This window comes from Leucopleurus acutus (genome assembly GCF_964270905.1).
Source record: "Leucopleurus acutus genome assembly, chromosome: 9".
NCBI lineage: Eukaryota > Metazoa > Chordata > Mammalia > Artiodactyla > Delphinidae > Leucopleurus > Leucopleurus acutus.
In genome coordinates, this window is record NC_139144.1 from 43,660,010 (window position 1) to 43,687,743 (window position 27,734).

The following is a 27,734-nucleotide window of genomic DNA, read 5'->3' on the forward strand; positions in this document are numbered from 1 at the left end:
TATTTTCTCATTGGTTTATTTTTTTGTCCTCCCATATTAGAATGTAAGTTACATGAAGGCAGGGACTATTTTGTTCATTACTATATCTCCAATATTTGGAATAACACCAGAAAAATAGATGTTGCTCAGTAAACATCTGTTGAATATATGAAAGAATTATACGTGTTTTTTAAATTTTTCGTAAATATTTTAGGGTTCTGAATACATGTAACAGGATTTTTATATCCTATTGCTATTAAAGTTATATTCACTTGGATTTTGCCACTACTTAGACAAAGGACTCAATTGTTTTTATACTGCATTTATCTATTTTGACCACCAGATCTTGCTCATAATGAATGATCTTACCAAGACCAGAACCACAGAAATAACCATATGAAGGTCAGTTAACTCTGACTGATAAAAGAAATTTTTTCTCCTATGATTGAGAAGTACACCCAAGATTATGGTAGCATGTAGGATAGCAATAATACACAAAAATATCAATACTGGGACAACAGCACGCACAAATTTTGATAATTCTTTTCTAAAACAAATTAAGAATTTAAAGAAAAAATTTTAATACATCACATTGCTAAGTACACTATATTATTACAAAAGCACTTTTTCTATAACCTATCTCTATGACATAAAGCAAAATCGTAAAACCAAAACATAGGCCATGGTAGAAGTAATTTGTTAGTACTCATACTTATTTGGTATCAAATATTATTTAAAAACTAATTAAACCTGTATAGTTAGGCACTGGTAGTATCTGTAATGCTATTTCTATTGCGTTGAATAGTAAGTAACACTTCTTTTAATACCAGATCACTCTTAACATGTAATAGTTTAATTAATGTACTAAATATTATTGGGGGTAGACTTTAAAATATTAGTTTATATATGCTTTTAATTTTGGCCTTGAAAAATAATTAGTTTTTTTCTGGAATTAAAGCAAATATGTCCTATTTTTTCCAAAGACAAGGTTCCTGAAATTATAGAACTTGAGAATGCTGGATTGTGTAATATTCAAAAATATAACTGTATGATGGTGAGAGTTTTTGGTCAAGGCTTCAAAGAATCACCTTCAATTAAATGTGAAGTTACTAAACTGAAGGTATGTTAATTATAATGTTGAAAACAATTAAGTTTATGAGTTATTCAGATTAATTTTCTTAGATTAATTTGGAGTATCAATTAGCAACATAATCCCAAAGGATGTCATATCCTCAGAGAGCTGAACAGGAAAATTATTAAGTTGCTTAACCTTAAATCTTCCCTATTTGCCAACTCTATTAAACTGTTTTATATAATTTTTATTGAGGTATTGAGTCACTATTTAAGCCATAATCAGAAATTAAAATAATATCAAACTTGATATATAAGCTTCTGTATTTACTGAAATGTAAAAACACAAAGAACGGAGGTCATTTTTATCTAAGACTCTGCATGAATCATAGGATTTAGAAATAGGAACAATTCCCTTTTACAAACCAGAAAGTTCGGACAAATTGTGCTCATCCTTTATATTTCCTTTACTATGGATTTCATATGGGAGAATTACCAAAAAAAAAAAATAGTGTTTTTCTTTCTTGAGACTACCAAAGACAGACATGATCACTCAGTTTGAACAATGGTGTATCAAATTACACCTTTTTTTTTTAACATCTTTATTGGAGTATAATTGCTTTACAATGGTCTGTTAGTTTCTGCTTTATAACAAAGTGAATCAGCTACACATATACATATATCCCCATATCTCTTCCCTCTTGCGTCTCCCTCCCACCCTCCCTACCCCACGCCTCTAGGTGGTCACAAAGCACAGAGCTGATCTCCCTGTGCTATGCGGCTGCTTCCCATTAGCTATCGGTTTTACATTTGGTAGTGTATATATGTCCATGCCACTCTCTCACTTTGTCACAGCTTACCCTTCCCCCTCCCCGTGTCCTCAAGTCCATTCTCTAGTAGGTCTGCGTCTTTATTCCCATCCTGCTCCTAGGTTCTTCATGAACATTTAAAAAAATTTTTAGATTCCATATATATGTGTGAGCATACGATATTTTTCTCTTTCTGACTTACTTCATTCTGTATGACAGACTCTAGGTCCATCCACCTCACTACAAATAACTCAATTTTGTTTCTTTTTATTGCTGAGTAATGTTCCATTGTATATATGCGCCACATCTTCTTTATCCATTCATCTGTTGATAGACACTTAGGTTGCTTCCATGTCCTGGCTATTGTAAATAGAGCTGCAATGAACATTGTGTACACCTTATTTTTGATGATTATTTATATGGTCTTCCTTTTCTTTATTTAAGTGGAATTTTATTTTAAGGAAAGCACTTTGAATTTAGAAAGTACTTATTACATGGATAAGATAAAAACTTAAAACAGAAAATCATATTTTGGCATTTTTTTTACTTTTTGTCTAAATTGATTCTGAGATTGAGAATTTAAGAAGGAAATAACTTTTGTTTGTGTCTTTATCAAATAGTTATACACAAGAACTATGTTTATATCCTGATTTTATGAGCAGAGCCTTTCTAAATGAGCCATGAAATATTCTAACCCCAATGAAATAAGACACATAATAGAAAATGTAATATATATGTATTATTTCGTTCACTTCAAAGTCGCTCAAGAAAGTTGTCATTACATTGTTCTTGGCAGAATAAACCATATGACATCACACTATAATTAAGCAATTTGACAAGAGAGAATTTTATAGGTTTATATTTTCTTGGAAAGTACATTTTATTCTTACTTTCAGATATATATTTTCCTGTGATATTTTTTCTCATACTACTTCCCTCCTCCAAATAGCTTATCAATAAAGAGTACACTCTGGAATTCATTAACACTATACAGAACTATAGAAAGGAAGAAAATATATTCACTAGCCAAAACAATCTTACATAGATTAACTATTTTCTTTCTCACCCCGTTTAGAATGTTTATGTATTTTATTTGTAATACAATTAGGTTTATTTTTTAATATTTATATTCCATTTTGAATTTCCTTCACACTCTGGTTGATTTTAGTTATATACTTATTTGGAAGGTATGTGAAATATTATCATGGTTCTAACACTTGATGCCATACAACAGGTATACAACACAGAGAAATGTCACTATCTTATCCCTACCTCCCTCTTCCCATTACCCCTTCTTTCCATCCTGTTCCCATCCATCCCCTGAAGGTATCCACTCTCATTATTTTCTAGTTTTTCCTTACTGTGTTTCTTTTGCACAAAGGAGAAGGTAAATTCCTTCTTTTTTTATATGAATACTAGCACATTATATATGTTCTTTTCTACTTTTGCAGTAATAATTTTAGACAAGTTTTTAGCCAGAGAGCCAACCACCCAATCATTTCCTTCACTCTCCCCCAAAGCTGCTAGGACTTTACAGAATCCAATTTTTAAACAACTTACTTATAGGATTAAATCCAAGTTGTTATCCTAGAAACAAATGGCCCTTCATGATCCAGCTCTTGTCTGTTTTTGGAGGCTTGAACTTCCTGCATGTGCTCTAGGAAAATCCCATGCTATTTCATGCATCGCTGTCTTTTCACATGGTGTTCACTCCAACCTTGCTAACTCGCACTCACTCTGTTTCTGCTCCCAGTGTCCAAATGGCAGTCTCCTTTTTTACTTTCAAGAGAAGTGCTGTCTTCTTTTTCAAAGCCTTCGTGACTGTGCTGGTTAGACTTAGCGGCTTCTTTCTCTCTCATTACACCTTATTTGAATCTTGGTTATAGCAATAAGAAAATGTTTTATTGTTTGTCTTTTTCTCTGTGATCTCTTTTCATCAGAATATCCTCAGTACCTATAGATATTCCCAAAATATTGATGAATGGAAAAGAAATAGAACCCTGTTTATTCCTCATTTAGGGTAGGCTCTCCACACAGAGGGGTGGAAATAACCCCTAAATTCCCAGTCATTGCCTGGAGTCTTGTTTCTACACACAAAACCAAGAGACCCTGTATCCATCTAAGTGTCGCCATCATGACTACCCTGAGACATTGCTGTCATTCCCCTCTGCTAGAAGGGAACCACTGATACATCTGCTAGACCAGACTGTATACACTCCCTTAAATATGGAGATTTGTGCTGGGGCTCACTCTTTCAGCAACATAGTTTCTACTAGCCACAGACTAGTGTGCTCTTGCCTTCCATTCTTTTTCCTGCTGACCTACAATATTGAAGCATCAGCACACTTACTATTTCTGAGCCACTGAATTACACAGTCATAAATTTTTTAAAAATCTGAATCTAAATTTTGGTAATAAGATACATCTTTTTAGTTTTCTGTGTAGTTATCAGTACCCAGAACATTATCCTTGCTTTTCTTCTTTAGACAACAATGCATTTCAATACTGAAAAATAGTACTCAAAGTTTAAATATGATATGCCATTGAGTTATTAAATAGGGTGAACTGGTTAGAATTTATTTAGTTTAAGTTACATAGATTCAATTGAACTAGCTTGAGCAAAAATGATATTTATTATGAGGATAATGCATTTTTCACAGAATCAGGATAGAGTATGACTGCTGAATTCTCAGGAAAAAAAGCTTAAACTTGGGACTTGAACACCACAAAGACTCAGTTTGTCTGAATTTGTGTGTGTGTGTGCGTATGTGTGTGTATCTGTGTGTCACAGTTCTGCTTTTCTCTGTTTGTGGGCTTCATTTTTCCCTTTCACTAGATATTAGCTTTCTCCACATAGTGAAAAACGTGGCCATCAACAGCTCCATAACTTTTTTTTAAATAAACTGACTTCTTTTATTTATTTATTTTTGTCTGTGTTGGGTCTTTGTTGCTGTGCATGGGCTTTCTCTAGTTGCCACGAGTGGGGACTACTCTTCATTGCGGTACGCGGGCTTCTCGTTGTGGTGGCTTCTCTTGTTGCGGAGTACGGGCTCTAGGCGCGTGGGCTTCAGTAGTTGTGGCACGCAGACTCAGTAGTGGTGGCTCGCGGGCTCTAGGGCACAGGCTCAGTAGTTGTGGCGCATGGCCTTCGTTGCTTCGCGGCATGAGGGATCTTCCCGGACTAGGGCTCGAACCTGTGTCCCCTGCACTGGCAGGTGGATTCTTAACCACCGTGCCACCAGGGAAGCCCTGCTTACATATACTCTTAAATTTTTGCTCATTTCTATAGTTTGGCAATATTCTGTGTCTATATTGTATTTTGCAGGTTCCTAAACATTTCTATCTATATTTGGTAGGTAGAAATATATTTAAATGTATTACTATTTAAATATAGTATAGAATAATAAAGAAATTTGCCATGGGAAATATAAAAATTATCACTTAAAAATTTAATGATAATTCATTAACTTAAAAATATCATAAGAGTTGAAATCAAATGAAATGTTAGAATATTTGTTAACTCATTAATTATTCCAAAATGTCTGATTCCAGAAACCCCAAATAAGTATATGATTGACAATTTTAACTTCCCAAGGCTTTTAAAAAACTCATACCAATATTTTCTTTAATTAAAATAGATATAAATATTAAATAAGTAAATGTGCAGTTACTGAGATGATATTTTCCTTGAAGACATCTATTTTAACATAATAATAGAACTAGGCAGGACATTTATGTCTTCTAATTTTCTTCAGCATATCTAAAATAAAAATTTTCATTATTTGGGGCTATTTTGCTACAGACTACCTTTGAAAGAATTCAGATGTTGATTTCTTCATGGATTTTACTATAATAGGGGTTACCATCATTAATGACTGTCAGTATATTCATTCAAATAAGTTGTTAAACATTTCAAAGAGCAACACCTCATCTCAAAATTTTTTACTGAAGAAAGACTGACTTTCCTAGCACACTGTAAAATTTTTATGGATTTTTACAGCCAATTCAATAACTGGACTGAATTGTTGTCCTTAAGCTAAGCAGGCAACCATTCTAATAACTTCTTAAAGAATCATTGAGTTTTTTAACAAAGTACAAATTACTGCTATAATATGATAATTTTTGCCTTAAAATATTAATGGCCTTCTTAAGTCTTATTTATAGGGAAAAGCTTTTAAACTTGAAGGGTCTTGCTTAATGTTAAATAGAATCTAATTAATAACCTTATGTTTAATTATATAGTAAATTTTTAAAACAGTACACTTCTCTCCTCTTTATATATGACAGCTTTGGGGGAGTTACCAGGACATACATAAAGAGTAAAAGAAATGAATCTTTGATTTGACATGTAATGTTTTTCAAATTAAGTAATTTGAATTCTCAATCTATATTTTATTTAGGCAAAAACTGCCAGGAAGATGTTGATGAGTGTGAATCCAGGCCTTGCTTTTCAGGAGCAGAGTGCCTCAATACCTTTGGTTCTTATCATTGTGTTCATGTCCAAAAGCATTTTACGGTGATGGAAAAATATGTCATGGTAAAAGTCCCTATTTTCTGGCATGAAATGTTTTTCTTTCTGTTTTTGCTGCATTTAATTAATTCAGGTCACTTAGTTCCATTCTCTCTTGTACTCATGAATTCATTCAGGGTCATGCACTAAGCTAGATGCAGAGGATGCAGAAATATATAAGATATGTCCTCTGACCTAACAGGTTTGAGTATAGTAGCAGGAAATATGACATGTAATCACATAGTTCAATATGATGTTCTGTGTCTTTCGACAGAAGTGTCTAGAGAGAATAGTAGGAATAGTACCTTGAGGAACAAGGAAAAGTTTTTAAAAGGAAGTATCACTACAGCTGAATCTGATGTATCTGATCAAGAAAGAGAGAGACATTCTAGGCAGAAGAAACAGCGTGAGCAAAGGTACAGAGGCATGTAACATCACCTTGGGCACTGAGAAGGATTCAGTGTGCTTGGAATAGAGAAGGTAAGGGGACTGCTACAAGAGTAGCAGGGGTATCCAGTGGACAGATCACTGACAAACTATGAGAAACATGATAAGGTTTACATCTGAGAAAGTCTACTTAAGAGCAGTGTAGAGGATAGACCACTTGCAGGTAAGGAACTGTACAAGTGTGAAGGTGGAAAGAAGAGTTAAGACAATATTACAAACATAGGAAAGGCATGAAGATATTCCGACCTAAGATGAGGATGAAAAAGACACTAAAGAAGAAAGTTGAGTCTATTTCCGCAGACTCACAGACGTAAAAAACAAACTTGTGGTTACCAAAGGGGAGAGGGAAGTTGGGAGGGACAAATGTGGGGTATGGGATTATAGATACAAACTACTATATGTAAAACAGACAAGGAACAAGGTATACTGTGTGACACAGGGAATCATACCGATTTTCTTTTAATAATCTATAATGGAGTATAATCTGCAAAAATACTGAATCACTATGCTATACACCTGAAACTAACACAATACTGTAAATTAACTATACTTCAAAAAAAAGAAAGCAAGTTGACAGTACTTGGTCAGCGATTGAGATTAGCACGGTGAGGGAGAGAGTTACAGTGCTTGGTTTAGGCAAATTGAGTGGGTAGAATTGACATTCATATTGCTAAGGACTGAATCATGTCCTCCCAAAATTCATACATTGAATCTTAAACCCCCAATATGGCTGTATTTGGAGTAAGGAAGTAGTTAATGGTAAATGAGGTCATAAGAGAGAAGCTCTGATCCAACAGGGTTGGTGTCCTTCTAAGAGGAGACACCAGAGAACTTAATCTCTTTCTCTCTCTACCAGATGAGGACACGAGGAAAATGCAACTGTCTGGGATGCAGGAAGAAAGCTCTCTCACCAGGGACCAAATGGGCCTGCACCTTGATCTTGGACTTCCCACCCTCCAAAATGGTTAGAAAATAAATTCCTGTTGTTTAAACCACCTACTCTGATATTTTGTAATGGCAGCTCGAGCTGACTAAGACACACATGAAATATGAGGAAGAAGAAATAGTTTCGGAGAGGAAAGATAATGAATTCAGTTTGGAAACACAGACACTGAGGTGACTATGGAATAGCCAAGTGGAGCTCAGGAAGGGGGATAACGTTAAAGATATAATTCTTAGGGTCACCAGTCAGGGGTGAAACTTCCCAGGGAGAGCACTTAGAATTAGAGAAAAGAGGAAAAACATTGGTGGATATCAACCTTTTAAAAACTTACAAAGACAAAAGTAAATTATAAAAAGTTAATGTCAAAGAAAAGTAAATTATAAAAAGTCAGTATCTTTGGGGACCTTCCTGGCAGTCCAGTGGCTAAGACTAAGCGCTCCCAATGCAGGGGGCCTGGATTTGATCCCTGGTCAGGGATCCTGCATGCATGCCACAATAAATATCCTACATGCTGCAACTAAAAAGATCCCGCATGCTGCAATGAAGATCCCGCATGCCGCAACAAAGTCCCGGCACAGATAAATAAATAAATAAATAAATAAATAAATAAATAAATAAATAAAAAGTCAGTATCTTTGGTATTATTAAGCAAACAAGGCGTATTTTGATGAAAAATATATATTAATTACATGATATCACCTTGTGCTTCAAATTGCGGTGGACCTGTCTAGCACGGGAGATACAGATTTGAAGAGCACACTGCAGGATGGTGAGAGAAATTCCCTACTAGTTCAGCTACTCACATCAATATCCAGTCCCAAATACTGAACCTTCCACTCTGCGCACTAAAGTGATCTAACATCCGTCTTTTCCAAACAAGGTCTTATTCCAAAATAAGACCTTTATCAAGTGGAATTTAAGACAAAAGCACATTGAACCAAATTCCATTACACGTGAGTGACTAGTAAGTTTCTTAACCCTATCAGAGGCATTTGTGTATTTTAGGAAAATGCTTGTTAAGACAAAGTAATTTTTTATTGTTGGTTACTTTGTTTTATGGCAGGCACCAGAGTCAATGACTATAAAATAAAGTGCAGTTCTTATTCTTGAAGTTCCTAACTAGTGTAGTAAAGAGACACATAAGTGTGAAGGACAAAGTTCTGTGAATGAACACAGATGGGTGACATTGATTGAGTGGGTGAGTGTGACTCTAGGAACATCCATTAGTTAGCTCAGGCTGCTGTAACAGAACACCACAGACTGGGTCACTTAAACAGCCTAAACTGGTTGTGTCACAGTTCTGGAAACTGGAAGCTCGAGATTAAGTTGCCAGCAGCATTGGTTTCCTTGGTTTGCAGATGGCTGCTCTCTCACTGTACCCTCACATGTACACTCTTCATGTGCTTTCTCCTCTTATAAGGACAGACATCATTCCTATAGAATTAGTGCCCCACTCTCATGACTTCATTTAACCTTAATAACCTCCTTTAAAGTATCTCTAAATACAGTCACATTTAGGGTTAGGGCTTCAACAGAGAAATTTTGGGGAACACAATTCAGTCCCTAACAGAAGCATCTGCTGAAGATGTGACATGTAAGCTAGTTCTCTGATCTAATTTGCAAGGAGTTCAATCCAAATGACATTTTTATTTTATGTTCTTATTCACAGTGCTTTAGTTTTATAACAGTTTAATTCTGATCTGTTTTTCATGTATACATTTACAGTTGAAACACAGTTTTTAAATAAATTTACTACACATACTGTGGTTCTCACAAGGTCTGACAACAGTGTAACTAAGGAAGAGGATGGTAAAAATGCCCATCAGGGGCTTCCCTGGTGGCGCAGTGGTTGAGAGTCCGCCTGCTGATGCAGGGGACAGGGTTCGTGCCCCGGTCCGGGAAGATCCCACATTCTGCAGAGCAGCTAGGCCCGTGAGCAATGGCCACTGAGCCTGCGCGTCTGGAGCCTGTGCTCCGCAATGGGAGAGGCCACAACAGTGAGAGGCCCGCGTACCGCAAAAAAAAAAAAAAAATATATATATATATATATATGCCAATCAGAGGGAGAGGAATGTTAAGCCAACAAATGGAAATGCCTCTAGTAAGTAATGGTCTTAGTTAAACTCTAATGACAAGTAATACCTCTCATTTGTTTTCCAGAAGTTTACTCATCAGGAATTTTTATTTTCAGAAAGTTCACCTAAGATTACATAATGTAGTTTACAAATTATTATTTTTCTTGCTAATCTTTTGAATCCTCTGGCTTATATTCTAGAAAAGTGATTCATGTTGTGTAATGAACAAATTATATCATTAATTAAGGTGATTTCAGAGAAGCTTATGGTTGGAAGTGACCATTTCAAACTTACATTCTATAAATCCCTGGTCATTCATCATCTACTCAAACTCTAAACGTATGAGAGGCTCATTATTTCATAAGGCCTTTTCTTCTTCATAGTGTTTTCTTTATAACTCTTTGTTTTATTCAATAATACTCTATTACTGTCTTCATAACAGTCTTCCACGTTTCTCAGTACCTTTCTTTATGCCTTTTATGCCTTTGCATACTGTAATATCAGCTGTTTATCTTGCAAGATATCATTGCATTTGTTCATTTTGCAAGGTGCTGTCTATTACTGCAATATAGGAAAGCTATCTTGATTGTAATGTTATTCATGCATCTGGTTGCCTTACTAAATACTCTTATTTACACTACTTTTTATAGTTGATTTTCTTAATTTTATAGGTAAAACATAATATTTTTTGCAAATACTGAGTTTGTCTCTCATTTACTTTCTTATAGTAACTAAGATTGTCTGTATTTATAATGTGCCAGCATTAGGAAAATATTTTTAATATATTATTTCATTCGATCCTCATGATAGCTATATATAGTAACTCTTCTTATTTCCATTTTACAGATGAGTAAACAGAGGCATCTATGGGTTAAGCAATCTGTTCAGATTTGCAGAGTTTGTAAATTACAGAGGCAAGACTTGAACCTGAGCAATCTAATGGACCTGTCCCAGTTCTCAAACTTAGGCTGTGATTGTAGTGGCTGGGACCTCCAGTTCAAAGTGTGTAGGGATTGGAATAGCTTTGTTTCTTAATGGTTTCAATGGGAATTCTTCTCATGTTTTACCAGTGAGTATGATATCACTGTAGGTTTCTGCTAGAATTTTCCTTTCACTGATCGCTTTCTCAGAATTCTCTTTAGTTTTAAGTCATGAGTGGGTTTTACATTTTATCAAATGCTTTTTCAGATCAATTATTACTTGCTACAATTTCTGTTAATGTTTCCATGGATTAACTTTCTCAGAATGTTTTTAACAAAAAAAATTGATGTATCAAATTACTTTTTAACATTATTTTATATTATTTTCTTCACTAATATCTTGATATAATTATGTTAGTTGAGATACAAGTCTATTTTATCCTGATGTGATAATATATAACTACACTGCTGCACTTGATCTGATTTAAATGAAATACTAGTATTTCATTTTAAATTTTTATGTATTTTCATAAATAATATTGGCTATAAGATTACGCCACTCTGACAAAATGTTCACGTTTCATCTCTTTGTGTGTGTTGCAACAGTTCTGTAAAATATTCTTTCCTTGAAATTTGGTTAATTTTTTTCCATTAGATCAGCTGTCCTGGCATCATTTTAGGAGGTTATTTTAGATTATTTTTCTATTTCTTTCAAAGTAATTTTTCTATCATCTACTCTATCTCTTCTTCAGTCAACTTAATCATTTATATTTTGCAAAAAAACCATTTATCTCATTGAGATTTCAAATTCTTAGTTTAAAATTATATGTAGTATTCTTATATAATTTAAAATTCTTTTCATAGATATACTTTTTTCTGTTTTCTCATCTTCAAAGTAGTTTAGTTATATCTTTCCATTGTTTTTTTTCCACATACAACTTGCCAAGGGTTATCTATTTGTTTTTTTCAAATAATCATTGAAATTTGCCTTTCTGTTAATTATCTGTAACTTTTCTTTGACTTTTTATTGATTTGTAAGAGTACTTTACATATTCTGGCCACTGATCCTTTACATAATGTGTACTTGAAATTATCTTTTTTATCTCTATGGCTTGCCTTATCTATGTTGTCTTTTTATGCAGAAATATTAAGATTTTACGTAGTCAATATACTGCTTAATATTCTGTGTTATCTTGTATATCCAAATAGATTATTTAAGTTCCTAGAAGGCAGGAACCATGTGATAACTTCTTATTGCTGCATGAATCTTAGTATAGTGTTTATATAAGTAACAGACATTAAATGAAGGAATGAATTACCTAATGTTAAATACTGTGGGTAGAGCAGAGCATTAACAGATGTTATTGACTAACATTTCTTTTTCTTTTTTGGTTGTTTAGATATAAATTTGCAACAACTATCAACAGAACATTCACTAATTGATGCAAGCTCTATCCACAGTTCTGCAGCTATGAAAAAGTTCTTGGATACAATCGACATCTCACAATTCTCATTAAAATCAGTCACAACTCGAATGAATCATTCAAAGAAGGCTATTTCCCAGCAGATATCAGATTTTGAACATGTGGATCATACCCCCAGTACAAACCTCAGTCTGGAGGAGTTGGAAGTTCCTACAAACAACCGTAGTTCTTTAAGCATTAACCTGAATAGTTCCCATGGCGAAGTAAAGGATGTTATCCAGGGCTCCATCCAAACAGAGGCAGGAGGATATAATTCTCAAACTAACAGGTCTCCCCAAGGTTACACACAGTATTAGGATGGGTTTGCATCATCACTTACTAGAGCTATCACTATTTTGCCAGAAAAGCCTGGATTGACCAAAATATTAAGTTGTGCTGAATCCCCTTGCTTTCTTGGTGTTTCCTGTGTGCCAATCAAAGATGGTCACTTCCAGTGTGGATGCTGCCCCTTTGGATATTACGCAGATGGTATCAAATGCAGAGGTAGTATGAAAACTCTTCAAAACTTACAAAGAAAAGAAAACTATCCAGTTCACGTTTAAGTACTTAAGAAGATATGCTCTTCTATTGATTAATTTTTGTTTACTCTATTTAGTTCACTAATTTCTATTCATTTTATTTATTATTTGTGCATATTCTCTTCACATTTCAAAAAAATAATATTGATGTTTCTTAATTTTTTTCATAAATATTAAATAGCATTATAACTATATAATACATTATAAATATATGTATTAAGTACCTACTGTGTTCTAGGGCCTTTGGAAAAAGTTTTGTATCAATTATGTCATATAATCCACAAGGACCCCATATACTGGGTATTATTTTTCCCATTATACAGAAGAGAAAGCAGAGCCTTACAGGGCTAACTGACTTTCCTGGCAATAAGCAGCTAGATATAAAATAATGGTGTGAATAACACTGTGGTTTGGGTTCTTTTCAGCTCACAGAGGGTATTTAGCACTTTAAATTACTAATTTTGGCATATTTGCTTATTTGTATAAACTAGGTTTCTCTGTAATTCCTCCACCTCTTGAGAATAAAACAAGTTAGGCATCACTTTAATTTTGAAAGGAGTGTTTACTTCTTTTCACAATCATCAGCATTGTTTTCTTTGATACAAATCAAATTTCTGGCTTAGAAGCTACTTTTTGTTGTTGATATTGTTCTGTTGTTATTGTTTTGTTTTGTTTGTGCTTTGATTTGAGACCAACTTAAGCAACGAAGCTGTTGGAGTATTCCTTTGTTCTCAGTTACCTAGAGGAACTTCATTTTTTCTTTCTTCTGTAGGAATAATGATAATAACCTTCAATTCTTACATGTTTATAGTATAAAATTCCTTATTATTAGCAAATAAAACAGAAAAAAACCTCATGCATTTCAGTTACCTCAGGAAGTGTTAAATGACTAATAGAATATGTCAGGTTGTTAGAGAAGCTTAAGAAATACGAACCTATAAGCTTATGATGTGGTCCTGGCATCTTGCTGTTTTACGTTCTGATTATCCCTGCCATTCACCAACGTTTACCTAATTGGTATCTGAAACTTCATTGCTCTCTGAAAGACTGTAATTCCATTTATGGTTAGCAGCCATCTCCAACATCAGGTTTTGCTATGGGAGTAATTTCCTCATATGGTATGTTTTTCTTACCCTATTAATCATTTACCTCAGTCATTCTAGTAGTAAAACAAATATAAGGGGAAAAATAATTTTATGGATGTATGCAGTCATTACTGTTTAATAGCAACGTCCAAAATTTTCAATTTCAGAGAATTTTACTTTTATTACACAATTAAGATTACGGGCAATGTGTACATACTGTATCTACAATTCAGGCTTTTCCCTTGATTTCTGCAGCCATTTGTAGGCATCCATGTGGAAAAAACAGGGAGTGTGTTGCCCCAAACATATGCGAACGTAAACCTGGTTACGCTGGTTCTAACTGCCAAACCAGTAGGTACAGCACTCATTAGTTTGCATAACAAATTTAATGGATAATTGATATTTCTAAACCATGAGCTTTATTCTACACAGCTATATGTCATCCTGATTGCAGAAACCATGGAAAATGTACTAAGCCTAACATTTGTGAATGCCCCCCAGGACATGGTGGAGCTACCTGTGATGAAGGTGATAATTCAAATTAAAAATCAAATAATAAAGCCAAAATAATTCAATCTTTTCTTTAAAAACTTTTTTTTAAAGATAATTCACATTTACTGTGTACATATTAATATATACTTATTAATGCTGGTGAGGGAATCCAGGTTTGTTAATATTTATTAAAAATAATTTATTGAAGATTTTAAAAACTTAAATTTACAAAGTCAGAGAGTCAAAGAGCAGTAGCTCACTCATCCTTGGTAAAAGTATCTTAAGAAATAATTTTTTGTTATATTTTTAGTTATATGGTACCATATCCCTAACAAATATTTTAGCTTCAAACAAAGGACACATGCTTATTGAATAACTTGTCAGGCATGGTTCCAAGAAACTCTTAAATACCAAATAATTAGAAGATATCAGGTAGTAGGAAGAAACCTAAAAACTGATTTTTAAACACATGTCTATAGCCATATAATTTTATTGCCTTGGTTGAAATCTTAAGTGGAGAGTTTAGGAAATGGCATTTCTAAAATGGATAATATTTTAAGGAAACAAATCTGTTATTTTTTAAATAATATTTTAAAAGAATATATTTTAGTAGATTGTAGATGTATAATTATTAATAAACTGAGAGCGATTTTAAATGTTTTCGTGACAAGGCAAGGCACAAATTAACAAATTACAGTAAATGGAGTGAACTAACAGAAACATTCAATATTAATTGCATTGAAAATAATTATAGAAATATAACTATTTGTAGGGCAGGAATGCCTAAGCCCAAGTCTCAATTTTCAGAAGAAACCTAAGATTGTATATTTCCATCCAGTTAACCAAAAGTTTTATAAACCAAAACATGCTGATGATTTATAGGTGTTTTTAGAGTGTGAACTCACAGTCAATCCCACAGAACTAAATTTCATGCTAAAATAGAACTGAGTGTACTATAAATTGCTCTTACCAGAAGGTTCTATGGTGGCTGTGCTTCATAAATATAAACTGACTTTTTCTTAATTAAGAGCTGACTTAACATAATCTGTGTCTGCAGAACTGTAGACCACCTTGTCAACATGGTGGCACCTGCTTGGCTAGAAATCTCTGCACTTGTCCTTATGGTTTTGTAGGACCAAGGTGTGAAACAAGTAAGCAAAGCTCTCTTGCACTCTAATATAACTGCTCCTTTGAATAGTTGATTGCTTTAATGCTAACTGAGATAAACCCAAACCCTAAGCAAAAAATATACCTTCTTCCTGATCTACTATGACGATTACCATTCTGCCTACCAGTGGGAGCACTGGGTGCTAGTACTAAGATAAAGAAGCTTGTTCTTAGAAACAACTGTTTTCTTGACCCTATCCATGACCACCTCTTTGAGATAACAAGGATTCTAATTTGTTCGCTTGTATATAAATTTATCTCATTTAATTTATGTCTATGATTACTTTCATCAGTAACTAATAATTTTCCCAAATAGCCAAATCTTGTTTACCATTCATCTGAGTGGGTTTCTACTTTCCCCAGGTCTATTAACCACAACAACAAAACATAACTGAACGTGAAAATTGGAAACCATTTAAAGCCAAAATATAAATTGTTTTTATCTCTCTCTGATCTTATTCATTAGATGATGTGATTGGCAGTTATGAGCAACTAGGTCATAGCCAATAATATGACCAATTCCAAGCCTAATTTACCTTTCTTTTCTTTTTATCCTGTGATCTTAGCAGTTTGTAACAGGCACTGTGAAAATGGAGGCAAATGCCTTCCACCAGATGTTTGCCAGTGCAAACCTGGCTGCTATGGACCCACCTGTAGCACAGGTAAAATCAGAAATATTTTCAATAAATATGTCGTTTAAAAGAAATTTAAAATTCATCAGTGTCCTAAGGACTTGCACCCAAAAACATAAAACTAGTCTGACAAAAACATAGAGCTAGTCTGACAAAAAAAGTTTTTATTTCAGACAGAAATGTCTCATCTTCATTCTTTTTCTTCTTGTATTAGACCATAGAGTGTATTCCAGCTTTACTGTTATCCAACCCAACCAATACTTTGTTTTTTGGCCTTTATTTTTCCCTCATCTGCTTGCCTTATAGTGGAGAGAATCATATCTGTGTTACATATTCAGGTCTCTTTCAAGTTTTTTATCACAACATACACATTCTATTTCATTAAACATTCAAGTAATTCTGAGTTAAGAGGACACCATAACATTATTCTATTATTTCTCACAGTATCAGGCTTAATTCTTTGGCAGCGGTGTTTGCAATTATCTATGTTTAATTTAATCCATTATGATCTAATGCCTTTTCTCAACATAAATTTAATTAAATGTTCATAGCTTGACAACTGTGTATGAAGCATGATGCAAGGGGGAACAAAGATCAATTTCATGTTTTCCCCAATTTCAAGTAGCATATCAGTGAAGGAGACATGGGATACAATTATAAAAAAGACTATGATACAAGTTGTGTTACAAGTGATGTAATAAATGCACAGCTCCTTGGAAGCAGAGAAAAGAGAAATTAATTCTGGCAAGTGCAGTTAGGAAGAAAATTGTGTAGACTTTGGAGAACTGGCGAAATCTGCATTGAAAAATGGAATTGGGGGTGACTTTCAAAGTGAAACAAATGTAAAGAAGCAAAAACAAAGCATGTTTTCGAAGTGTGCTAGGACTTAAATGCAGTGTTCCTATTTGAATTGGGAAGGTGACTTAAAGAGCTACACATGGCTGCATGTATTTGAGCAGATTACAGACTATCCTGTTTGTGCTGTTGAATTGCCTTCTCCTAACTTGCAATCATTTTTCCAGCTTACCGAGGGCATTCTGAATTCTAATCAAAGCCTCCACATTCTTAGCTTGGTAATATCTGTAAACTTAATGAACAAACTTTCAAAGCTATTATCCAGTTATTTCTCTTCTCTTATGTTTGGCAAAGTCTAAGTAACTATAGGTTATGGGTTTTACTGGCAGTGAAAATAAAATATTTCATTATGCACCATTTTGTACTTCAGTACAGCTTTCATTTTTTTAAATAATAAAACTTTTATGGTCGTTCTTCCTCCTGCTGTTCATTAGCTTTGTGTGACCCGGTTTGCCTCAATGGTGGTTCCTGTAATAAGCCAAACACTTGCCTCTGTCCAAATGGATTCTTTGGTGCACAGTGTCAGAATGGTAGTTACTCTTTCTTTATAAATAAAAAGGCAAAGGGAAAGTTAGACACAAACAGAGCTCTGATTAAGCACAAGACAAGTTTCAAAGGGAAGATGCTATTTATTTACTCTAATTCTTGTTCTGTTGCAGTTTTGGTCACCAAATGACCAGTTCATAGAAATATATGAGTTATTATGTAAAATGTTTATTTATTCAACATATGTTAGGCTCACGACCTTGGCACATTTGTAGGACCAAGATGTGAAACAAAAAAGCAAAGTTCTCTTGCAGTCTTTCATGTGAAATGATGTAATTTTTGTTGCCTTCTCAGCAAAAATTTTTGACTTACTGTCAATCTAATGTCCACTGTTATCTCATGATCTCTCATGCTTTAGTTTCATTAAACACTTATGAAGAGCCAGCTATGCACAGCACTGTGCAAGGTGATATGGGGACATAAAGATGTACCATTTTCCCCCCTCATGGCCTGTTACTTTAACACTTTCCTTCATAGAGTTAATGCTACAAGTTTTTTCAGAATAATGGGCACGACCTGAAGTTGAGCACATAGGCATGAAATAATGTCAATAAATGAAATTTTAAATGTATCTTCTGCATCTTCATATTTTTGAGTGTATGCAAATATAGAGTAGATTTTTAGTATAAAACATGTCAGAATATGTCATAATTTAACTCCTAAAATATATACTTTCTTTGCCTTGTTACAGTTTGATTTGCAATCCTATTTTTTTTAACTTGGAGGTTAGCTAGGATTCTGAGATTGAAATTAATGTGGAGAAGAAACCATCATTCTAATACTAGAAATTTGAGTACACAAATGAGTTTTTCTAGTTCAGATTTCTGTTAAGAAACTAGGTTATGAAAATGGAAAGTTAAGACTAAATTAAGGCAAATCTTGAAAACTAGGAGACTTACTAAATGCACGTTTAAGAGTTTTAGGTAGGGTTTTGAGTGGAGAATATAAGGAGGTAAATAAAAAGCATGTTTATCATGCTATTTGCAGTAGATGTAAGATATAGTAAGAAAAGTTCTGTAAAATGTACATGCCAACGATATAACTGGGTAAAGCAGGGACTCTAAATTGAACTAAAAATTATCTAATGAACATATGTCATGTTATAGTTTTTGGAATTAGCAGTCTCTACAATTTCCTAGTGGCATGGATATCAGAAATTTACTTATAGTCTCCAGGCCTCAGACTTCTTTACTTTCAAGTTTGAACTAGACAGCTGCTGTCAAGTGCGAATGACACATACAGTGGACCACCTGCAAGTACAGTCAGCACATGGCTAGCTACCATTAAGTAATGGTATTATTGTCATAAGACATGTTACAGAAAGTGCAGAAGAAATGAGAACATGATCTTTATTTTTATTAGATCACATCCCCTTGTGAGGGAATGAAGGGAAGGGAAGATGGTATACACATGGAAAGCCACTGAATAAAATTAGGCAGAATATGGTTAAAAGTAATATGAGGAGTATATTCTGTGTATTCTATAGGATTTCAAAAGAGGAAGATAGACACTGAGCTGGAAACATCATGAAAGGTGAAACTACTCTATTAATAAGCAAGACTTAAAATGTGTGGCTGGAGAGATGATTAAATATATCTTCCAGTTTCCTTCATCCCTTAAATGCCATGAGCCCATTCCATACAGAAAGTGAGGCCAGATTACTTGGCTCATTTTGGAGTTTGGTGGAAGATCCATCTGAGGCCTGGAGAATCTCATGAATATATACATGAAAGTGGGTTTTCTCCTAAACCTCCTTTTCTTAAAATGTGATTGGGGTGGGCATGACCGAGCCCAAGTTTATGTCATTTCTCTATATTACTTTAATTATATATACTTTTCTGCATACATGTAGTATTTATCTCTACACTCAAGTTTTGTAGAGTAGATGAGTATTGATTATAACAAGGCTATCCATTATAAAAGGGTCTTTTATTCTTTTCAAGTTTTAAATTTCTAACCACAGGTATTTCCCATGGTGCTTTTGTAATGGAAAGAGTATACCTTTCTTAATAAATAGAAATAATCTTAAATTGTATAAAGATTAGGAAGCAGAAAATGTAAGAGCATTTCTCCATAATAAAAAGTACCAATAAAAATGCCAGAGAAAGTAAACTCAATCATTAACCAGAAAAGGCTCAGTCTAAAATAGTGGAAATTATCCATTTGCTGAAACATTCAGTTAATATTGTTTTTATACATAAGTACTTCATTATTTTCACTTATAAATCTATTTGAAATCAGTTGAAGTTTTCTTAGTGTTTGGAAATTTAAAAAGCAGCTATTAAAGATGGATCTAATTCAATTCAAATGGGGAGTCTGTCTACCAAGGCCCTATTACCAAAACCAGTTAGTTTGACATTCACTTTTAAAACACAAACTAAAATCCACTTAATCATCATTTAAGGAAAATTAAATTAAAAAATTTATAGGCAGGTTTGCCTATGTATTATTGTTTTTTAAATAACTGCATTTAATTGTCATATCAGTAAGAAATATGAAGCAATAAAAATCCTCTCATAAAAGATTATAAACATTAACTTCTGAACTCCATGGAACAGAATCATATATATAGAAGATACTACTACAGCGTATTCAGTATTATCCAATAAATATTCCTGACAAAGCCAAAGATTTATTGTTAAAAAGATTTTTCACCAGGCATTCACAGGAATAAGTCACATATAAAGCTCTGCCTTCGTGACCTCAGTAGGTATCCAAAAGTTAACTTCAAAGTTTTTTCTAAACATCATGTGACCAATGTTGAGTTTTTCTAATTTCCACAGGAACAGATATTCTTATTTTGAGCTCGGTTTTGACTTATTTTCTTGGTTTTTCCCAGGTCATTTCACTCTATATGCACTCTAATACTGAAGGCTCCACTGGTTATGAACAACACATTTCATAATTCACCAATACATTTCAAATTGTGCTAACCCACTAGCAACTTACAGCTATAAGCATTGTATTTTATGACTTAGAAAGGATGGTTTTAATGACTTGCAGTGGTGATCTTTTATTTTAATAACACATTTCTCTGCCTTATGTCCCCATAGATATAAGCACATGATGCAATACGTAATATATAATAATTGAATATGTGATATTCACAGATTGCTGTCATGTGTTCCTTTAGCTGTCACCCTCCCTGTAAGAATGGTGGTCACTGCATGAGAAATAACATGTGTGCCTCTCCTCAAGGATACACTGGTAGGAGATGCCAAAAAAGTAAGACACTACTAAATGTGTTTGCCCACTACATGTAAAGCAAACATATTAAATAGCAAAACTATTGATATTTAAGAACTGATATTTCATCCCTTTACCTTAAAGTATCTGTGATCCCATATGCATTAATGGAGGAAAGTGCGTGGGACCAAGTCTTTGCTGTTGTCCTTCTGGCTGGACAGGGAAACAATGCAACACACGTAAGAGAAATACTCTTAAAATGCTGAAGTCTACATGGGAACATAAAGCAGAATTTCAGACAAAGAGCATTTTCCTTGTTTTCTGTTTCCTTGTTTTTATATTTTTTATTTGTTCCTACTTTAGAATATATCTTTTCAAAATAGAAAGAGTAAAATGCCAAGTCCTCTGAACTCATTCTTTCAGGTTAGTGGAGGTAGAGGATATCCTGTATTTTCCGGTCTGTTCACTACAGTTGCCAGGATAAATGACAAGTCTTTAAGTCCTGGTCTCTCAGTCTTAAGTAGGAGTCAGGGGAAGGTTTTTAAAAAATTACTGATTCCTTGGTCCCATCTCAGACCAATTCAGAACCTCCTGAGATGGGGTACCACTGCTTTCAAGTCTTGCTAGTTTTTAAGATGATGGCAGCTCTCCTCATTCAAATGTTTCATTTTTTTCTTTTTATAATTATTTAAAATTAGCAGCTATTATAATGTATTGGCCAAAGTGTAAAATGAGAAGCAACATAAATGTCTAACAATTGGGGAAAAGCTTTAAGGGAAAAGATCCTTTAATTATTGATTTTTAACTGTTTCTCTTTTTTTAATGAAAATTTTTATGGTTTATGATAGGATTTCACTAGTAAATTATTAACTTGTTTATTTCTCTACTTGCAGCTATCTGCTTTCAGAAATGTAAAAATGGTGGTGAGTGTATTGCTCCTATCATATGCCATTGTCCTACGACATGGGAAGGAGCACAGCGTCAAATACATAAGGCTACAGAATTTGCTTTCTAATCTATGTTCTGAATTTGAATCTATTATAATTATCAAACAAAGTATAGCTTTAGGAGAAATATACAGGGTAAAATAAATCCCAGCATGCTGATCCATTAAAAAGAGAGTTTTAGAAATAAAAGGATATCATCCATTTCTATACCCATTTTAAAAAAGAAAGTATGGTATATTATATTAATATTTTGTGTGACATAGATAACTCCAAATTACGATCTGTGGGTTGCCAGTGAAGTTCTCTTAGGTGGACTGAAGAAGGTTTTTGTTTTTTTTTTTTTTAAAGATCTTTCTTTTTCCTCCAGTTTTATTGCAATATAATTGACATTCTGCACTGTATAAGTTTAAGGTATACAGCATAACGATTTGACTTACATAAATCATGAAATAATTACCACAATAAGTTTAGTGAATATCCATCACCTCATATAGCTACAACATTAAAGAAACAGAAAAAAAATGTGTTTTTCCTTGTGATGAGAACTTTTACTGTCTTAAAACTTTCATATATAATGTATAGCAGTGTTAATTATATTTATTGTGTTGTATGTTACATCCCTAGTACTTATTTAACTTATAACTAGAAGTTTGTATCTTTTGACTATTTTCATCCAAGGGGGAACTGGATAAAGGAGGTTTTAATATAAGTTTAAATGTTTTTCCATATTATAAGGTAGGTATATATCATGGAAATTATAGAAAATATGAAAAATTTTTAAAAATTAATCACTCCAAATTCCACCACCCAGAACTAGTTTCTGCCTTGATTTTAGCATTTTAGTTATTTCCATTCAGTTTTAGTCATAAATTTTTACATAGATGGGATCACAGGGTATAAAGGAAAATCAAATTTAATGCAATTATGAAATTTATGAAAACTTGAAATAACATGTTAAAATATTAACAAAGATTAATAACTCAATGGGAAAAATGGAAAATCTCCTCAAAATATTTTCAAATGCTCAATAATTACATAATATCAAAACTGGTGATCCAAGTGTATTGTAAACAGAAATAGCACAATTGTAAAATGACTGTGCCTTTTTACTAGAAATACCTGCTCTGCTTTTCATGTATCAGAGATTCTGCATATAATTTTTATGACTCTTAGACTTTATTTTATTAGTAATTGCTATTATAATTTACACATTTCTCATCCTAGGAAAATATTTTCAAAGAATTCATTAAGTACTAGTACTTACATAAGAATTATGTGCTCAAAAATAAATAACTTTCATTGAAAGTTAGATGGGATAAAATGCTAGAAAAAAGAACTAGCAACCTCAGTTTGGGCTACTCATTCTGAAGAGAGTTTGTATGGAACATGAGAGAGAATGATAAGATGCTAAAAGCACATTAATGTGGAAATATGCTCCAGTAATTGTGGATTAAGGTACTCTGAGCACAGCCTGAAGATGTGCACCCTGTTTTTGCACCTTGCACCTTTATGTGAATTTTTTGAAGTCCCTTCCTCAAAATGCTTTACTTCCATCTGTCTGGAAACAGTCTAAATACTGATGATGTTATTTATATAAGATGTCTTACTGCCATCTTCTGGAAAATTGTTGTAATAAATATTTGAATCTATGATGTCTGTGATATGAACAGTGCTTCCTTAGCTGTGGAACCTTGTACATTACATAACCTGCTCAGCCATACACAATAGCTCTGATGAAAACATACCTTTCAATGTTGCATTTATATTAAAGGGAATATTATTCTTGAATTATGCAAGCTTCCAATATGAGCTCTTGAAACAGATTCCTCTCCCATGAAAAATAACTGTATTGTATATAATTTTATATTCCTATTTTCAGTCAATATTACTTAAAAGCATTTACATGTCCTTAAAGATGTAATTTTAAATGATATATTAAATTCCATAATATAAATACTATAATTCACTTGACCTTTCCTCTCATATTGAACATTTCTGTTATTTAGAAATTGTTACTATTATAAGCATTTTGCTCTGTAGGTGCGTAGATAGAAAGAAAGAAAGAAAGAAAGAAAGAAAGAAAGAAAGAAAGAAAGAAAGAAAGAAAGAAAGAAAAGACAAAAGATAAATAGATACAGTATTTAAAAATTGCATAGGGAGAGATTTTAAAGAAGAAATTTCTAGTACAGGTAGTGTGAAGATCTTTAGGAAGCTTCCAATAGAGTTGTTTCACATTAAACTTCCATTGATAGTATATAAAATTGTCTGTTTTTCCATACATTGGTCAGTACTGAATTGTCCCTTTTAAATTTTTGCTAAAAAAATTTTTATTAAAAAGCAAATTATGAATGCTATCGTATATTACTGATTTGAATCTTCTCTCTATAGAAAACAAAAAGATGTATTTTAAATACTTTAAAATGTAGCCAATGAAAATTTTGTTTGCTTTAATAGTATCTTTATAAAATACTGAAACTGTTGTGTTGAGTTTGGGGGTGTTTTGTCTTTTGATATGTGTATGTATGTGTGTGTTTGCACGCTGGCTGCAGAAATACAGGAGTGCAATTGGTCATTCATAGACTCTTATGACTATTTTTATAGTCAAGTTGCTGAATGGCTTCAGACCATTGGAATAGAATATGTCACAAGCATTTGTGTCAAAAGGTGGTAACTGTAAAAACTTGTGTATTGCAGCAATCTGCTATCAAAAGTGTCTTTATGGAGGCAGATGCGTACTCCCCAACATATGTTCTTGCTGCACTGGATATACTGGAGTCAAACGTGAAAAGAAAATACAGGTATTTTACATTTTAAACAAAGTATATGTTAGATGTCGACATATGCCATCTACTCAGATATTCTACTTAGTGATTTTTACCTATCTGTTAATGTTTTATTTTCTTTTACTTCCAAAATAGAAAACATACAAGATTTTTCTATTTGCCCCCAAAACTAAAAGTAATATCATTCTTGTGTCATTATAGAGTTATCTTATTATTCAAAATTTTGATGTACACTTAAGGAATTTCAGTGTGTAGATAACCATCAAACATAATACAATATATCATGGCATGAGAGCTGAAAGAAAGCAAATACCTCACAATATGGATTTAAGACACTAATAATTTATATTTGGTCAAATACTAGGTAAAAAGACCACCTTCACCCTTAAAAAAAAATTCCCCACTTTTATATCAATGAATCACGACTTCATTGATTTTGGTAGGTGCGTGTTTCTAAACATTTTCAGTGGAGCCTTGAATATCCTCATTCTTTTCCCTGATAGTAGTTCTCTCTTCATTTACTCCCTATTAAAATCCATTTCAGGGAAAGCAATAAAAAACTCTTCATAGCATTACAATTAGTATTTATTTGTATTTGGAAAATCAAGAAAGCAAAGGAAGAAGAAAGGCTTTCTTGCAGTTAACCCACACTTAACTTACGAGGCCAGTGCTATGTAAACATCTATTTTAAAAGTTTCTGTGATCATATCGATACTTATAAAATGAAACTGAATTTTTTAGGTCTCCAATCTTAAATTTCTAAATATCAATAGCCAAGATATTTTTTCTGTCCTAATTCCTACATATACCAGGGTGACTCTAACGATCACACACACACACACACACAAAAAAAACAGTTGCAGCAGAACTCTCCAAAAATTTCTTAATCTGTATTAGATTTAATTTAAAAAGCAATTATAGGGACTTCCCTCGTGGTCCAGTGGTTAAGACTTCGCCTTCCAGTGAAGGGGATGCAAGTTCCATCCCTGGTCAGGGAGCTAAGATCCCACATGTCTTGTGGCCACAAAACCAAAACATAAATCAGAAACAATATTGTAACAAATTCAATAAAGACTTTAAAAATGGTCCACATCAAAAAAAAATCTTTAAAAAAACACAATTATATGCTATTTAGCACTTCAAAAAACCCAAGGGTCATGAATATCAAAGTACGCTGGAGTATTATATTTTGGAAAATGATAAGGAATTTTCTTCCCAAAGCAAGATACTGAATCAGTCTGGCTTAGAGGCAAAGTGGATGTATATATATGTTTTTCTTCTAGCACTGGTGTTCATCCTGGAAGGATATGTCCCCCATTTTGAAGAAAACAAGATTATAATAGTACTATGGTTTGAAAACTAGGAAACAAAAGTTATTGACTATTTGATCAGCTATTGTTGAGAAAAATAAATATAAAAGTTTGAGTTACCTGGGTTTGTAGGCAGCCTAAATATATTTTTTTTTATTTTATTTGAGATTTTTATGGCACAGAAAACCCTACGACCTCAAAAGCTTTTAACTCCACTTTGACAGACTAAACTAGGTTACTTCTCTATATTCTATTTTTATGCATTTCTTTACTGCCTGAATCCTTCCTCATGTGATTAATAGCAGATCATCCTCATCCCCATTAATGTTGCTTCTGAGACTGCATCTGGAAACATATTAAGGAAAGAAGAACAGAAGGTCATGGGGAAGGAGAAGGAAAACAAAACAAAAAGACTAGCCCAAGGACCTCAAGTCATGCTTTACTATAACCTGCTCTCCCAAGTTCTTATGGATTGCTAGAATTTCAATAAAAGAGACCAGGAATTACTGGCTAGAAACAAAAGACACAAATAAAGAGGAAATGGGGAAGGATGGTGCTAAAGAGGGTGGGTTGATGAACAGCTTTGAGAGGTTTCATAACTTGCTGCCTAGCTGCTAAATGTACTTACCATATCCCTGCCACTTGTTTGCTCTGTGACCTTGGGCAAGGTACGCCACCCTGACCCTTAATTTTTTTCATCTGTAATATGGAGCTAATAGTAACACCTATCATGGGGTTGTTGTAAGGATTAAATATGTTAATATATGTGAAGTACCTAGAACAGTGCCTGGTATGTAGAAAATACTATGTTAGTTCGTTGGTAGTTGCATTGAATAGAGGAATAGAGAGAGGTGGAGAAGGACAAGGATGGGCAAAGAGACTTGAGAGAAATGTTGCAATGTGTTATGAATATCAAAAGTCGTTTCCTGAAGGATATAAAAAATTTTATTTGGTTTAATTGAGCATGGATGTTTCTTGAATGTAACTCTGCCAAGATGGAGTCATGTAGTATCCAAGCTCCATTCAGTCACAACTGTTGTGACATTTAAATATGATCTTGATTAGGTCTCAGTTTTATGAAAGCAGTACTTAGTCTCTAGTGGCAAACACAGAACCTGAAAGAGCTTTATGTATCATGTCAGGGGGAAGGAAGTAGCAAATAATGAGTCAGAGTTAACTGGTTTTTTAACATTCTTTGAAATTTGATTTCCCTCTTCCTACTACAGATAAAACACCATTGAGTAGTATCAAGTATAAGAATGGAAATTTTTATTCAGAAAACATTGAAGTTAACTACTTGAAGTTTATTTGAACATCATTTTTAAAGCTATTTTAAAGGCTGAAGAAACTAATAAATACAGACTGGTCTCAGTTGTTAGAGAAAAGCAAAGAAGAAATCCAGATAATCAAAAATTTACTTTGAAATGTGATTTGATATTTACATATTGAAACGATGTTTCTGATATTCCTGACATTCACAATATTTAATAAACTGAACATTTTCCCAGTCCTTACTGTGATGGTGTTTTTATTATCAGGGATCAGTCAGCATAACAGAAGCCATTTGATGTATCCAGATATAAAGTGTTAATGCGGAATTAGGGACTCTCAGGACTGTTGGAAGAGCTGGGGTAAAGATGGGGGAAGGATAGGGTAGAGGTCAGAAAGCAGCTGCTGAAGGTCAGAGACCGAGAATGAAGATGTCAGCCTGTTTCCAAGCATCCAGCTGCAAACACCTCTGAAAAAATAATGGCTTCCTATTCATTTCCATCTTCTAACTCTCTAGAAAGTTTTCTTCATTGGTGAACTCTAACCCAGAACCACACAGAGAAGGGGATTCTGGAAAATGTAGACCCTAGCCTTAGAAGGAAGTGACAGTGGTGCCAAAGGGACAAAAGTGAGCTAACACAAGACATAATAAAAGTTCTGCATCTTATTGCTTTGGACTGTATTCCAGAGATAAAGCTATTACTTT

The 27,734-nt window shown here is 33.6% G+C and overlaps 1 protein-coding gene and 1 long non-coding RNA gene across 2 annotated transcripts in view; both read left to right on the plus strand.

Annotated features, from left to right (window-relative positions):
- LOC309966498 overlaps positions 1-27,734 on the plus strand; it is a 511,042-nt gene that overhangs the window by 99,206 nt on the left and 384,102 nt on the right. The window lies entirely within an intron of this gene.
- The window catches only part of VWDE (von Willebrand factor D and EGF domains), a gene marked incomplete at both ends in the record, with an annotated part of 79,918 nt that overhangs the window by 15,345 nt on the left and 36,839 nt on the right, over positions 1-27,734 (plus strand). Inside the window, 16 exon segments of the mRNA XM_082846230.1 lie at positions 963-1,099; positions 3,028-3,046; positions 6,260-6,349; positions 6,352-6,396; positions 12,155-12,531; positions 12,535-12,721; positions 14,097-14,192; positions 14,274-14,367; position 14,369; positions 15,391-15,484; positions 16,067-16,162; positions 17,422-17,557; positions 20,667-20,758; positions 20,863-20,958; positions 21,613-21,708; positions 24,361-24,464. Coding sequence (XP_082702356.1) covers positions 963-1,099; positions 3,028-3,046; positions 6,260-6,349; positions 6,352-6,396; positions 12,155-12,531; positions 12,535-12,721; positions 14,097-14,192; positions 14,274-14,367; position 14,369; positions 15,391-15,484; positions 16,067-16,162; positions 17,422-17,557; positions 20,667-20,758; positions 20,863-20,958; positions 21,613-21,708; positions 24,361-24,464 — 1,760 coding nt within the window.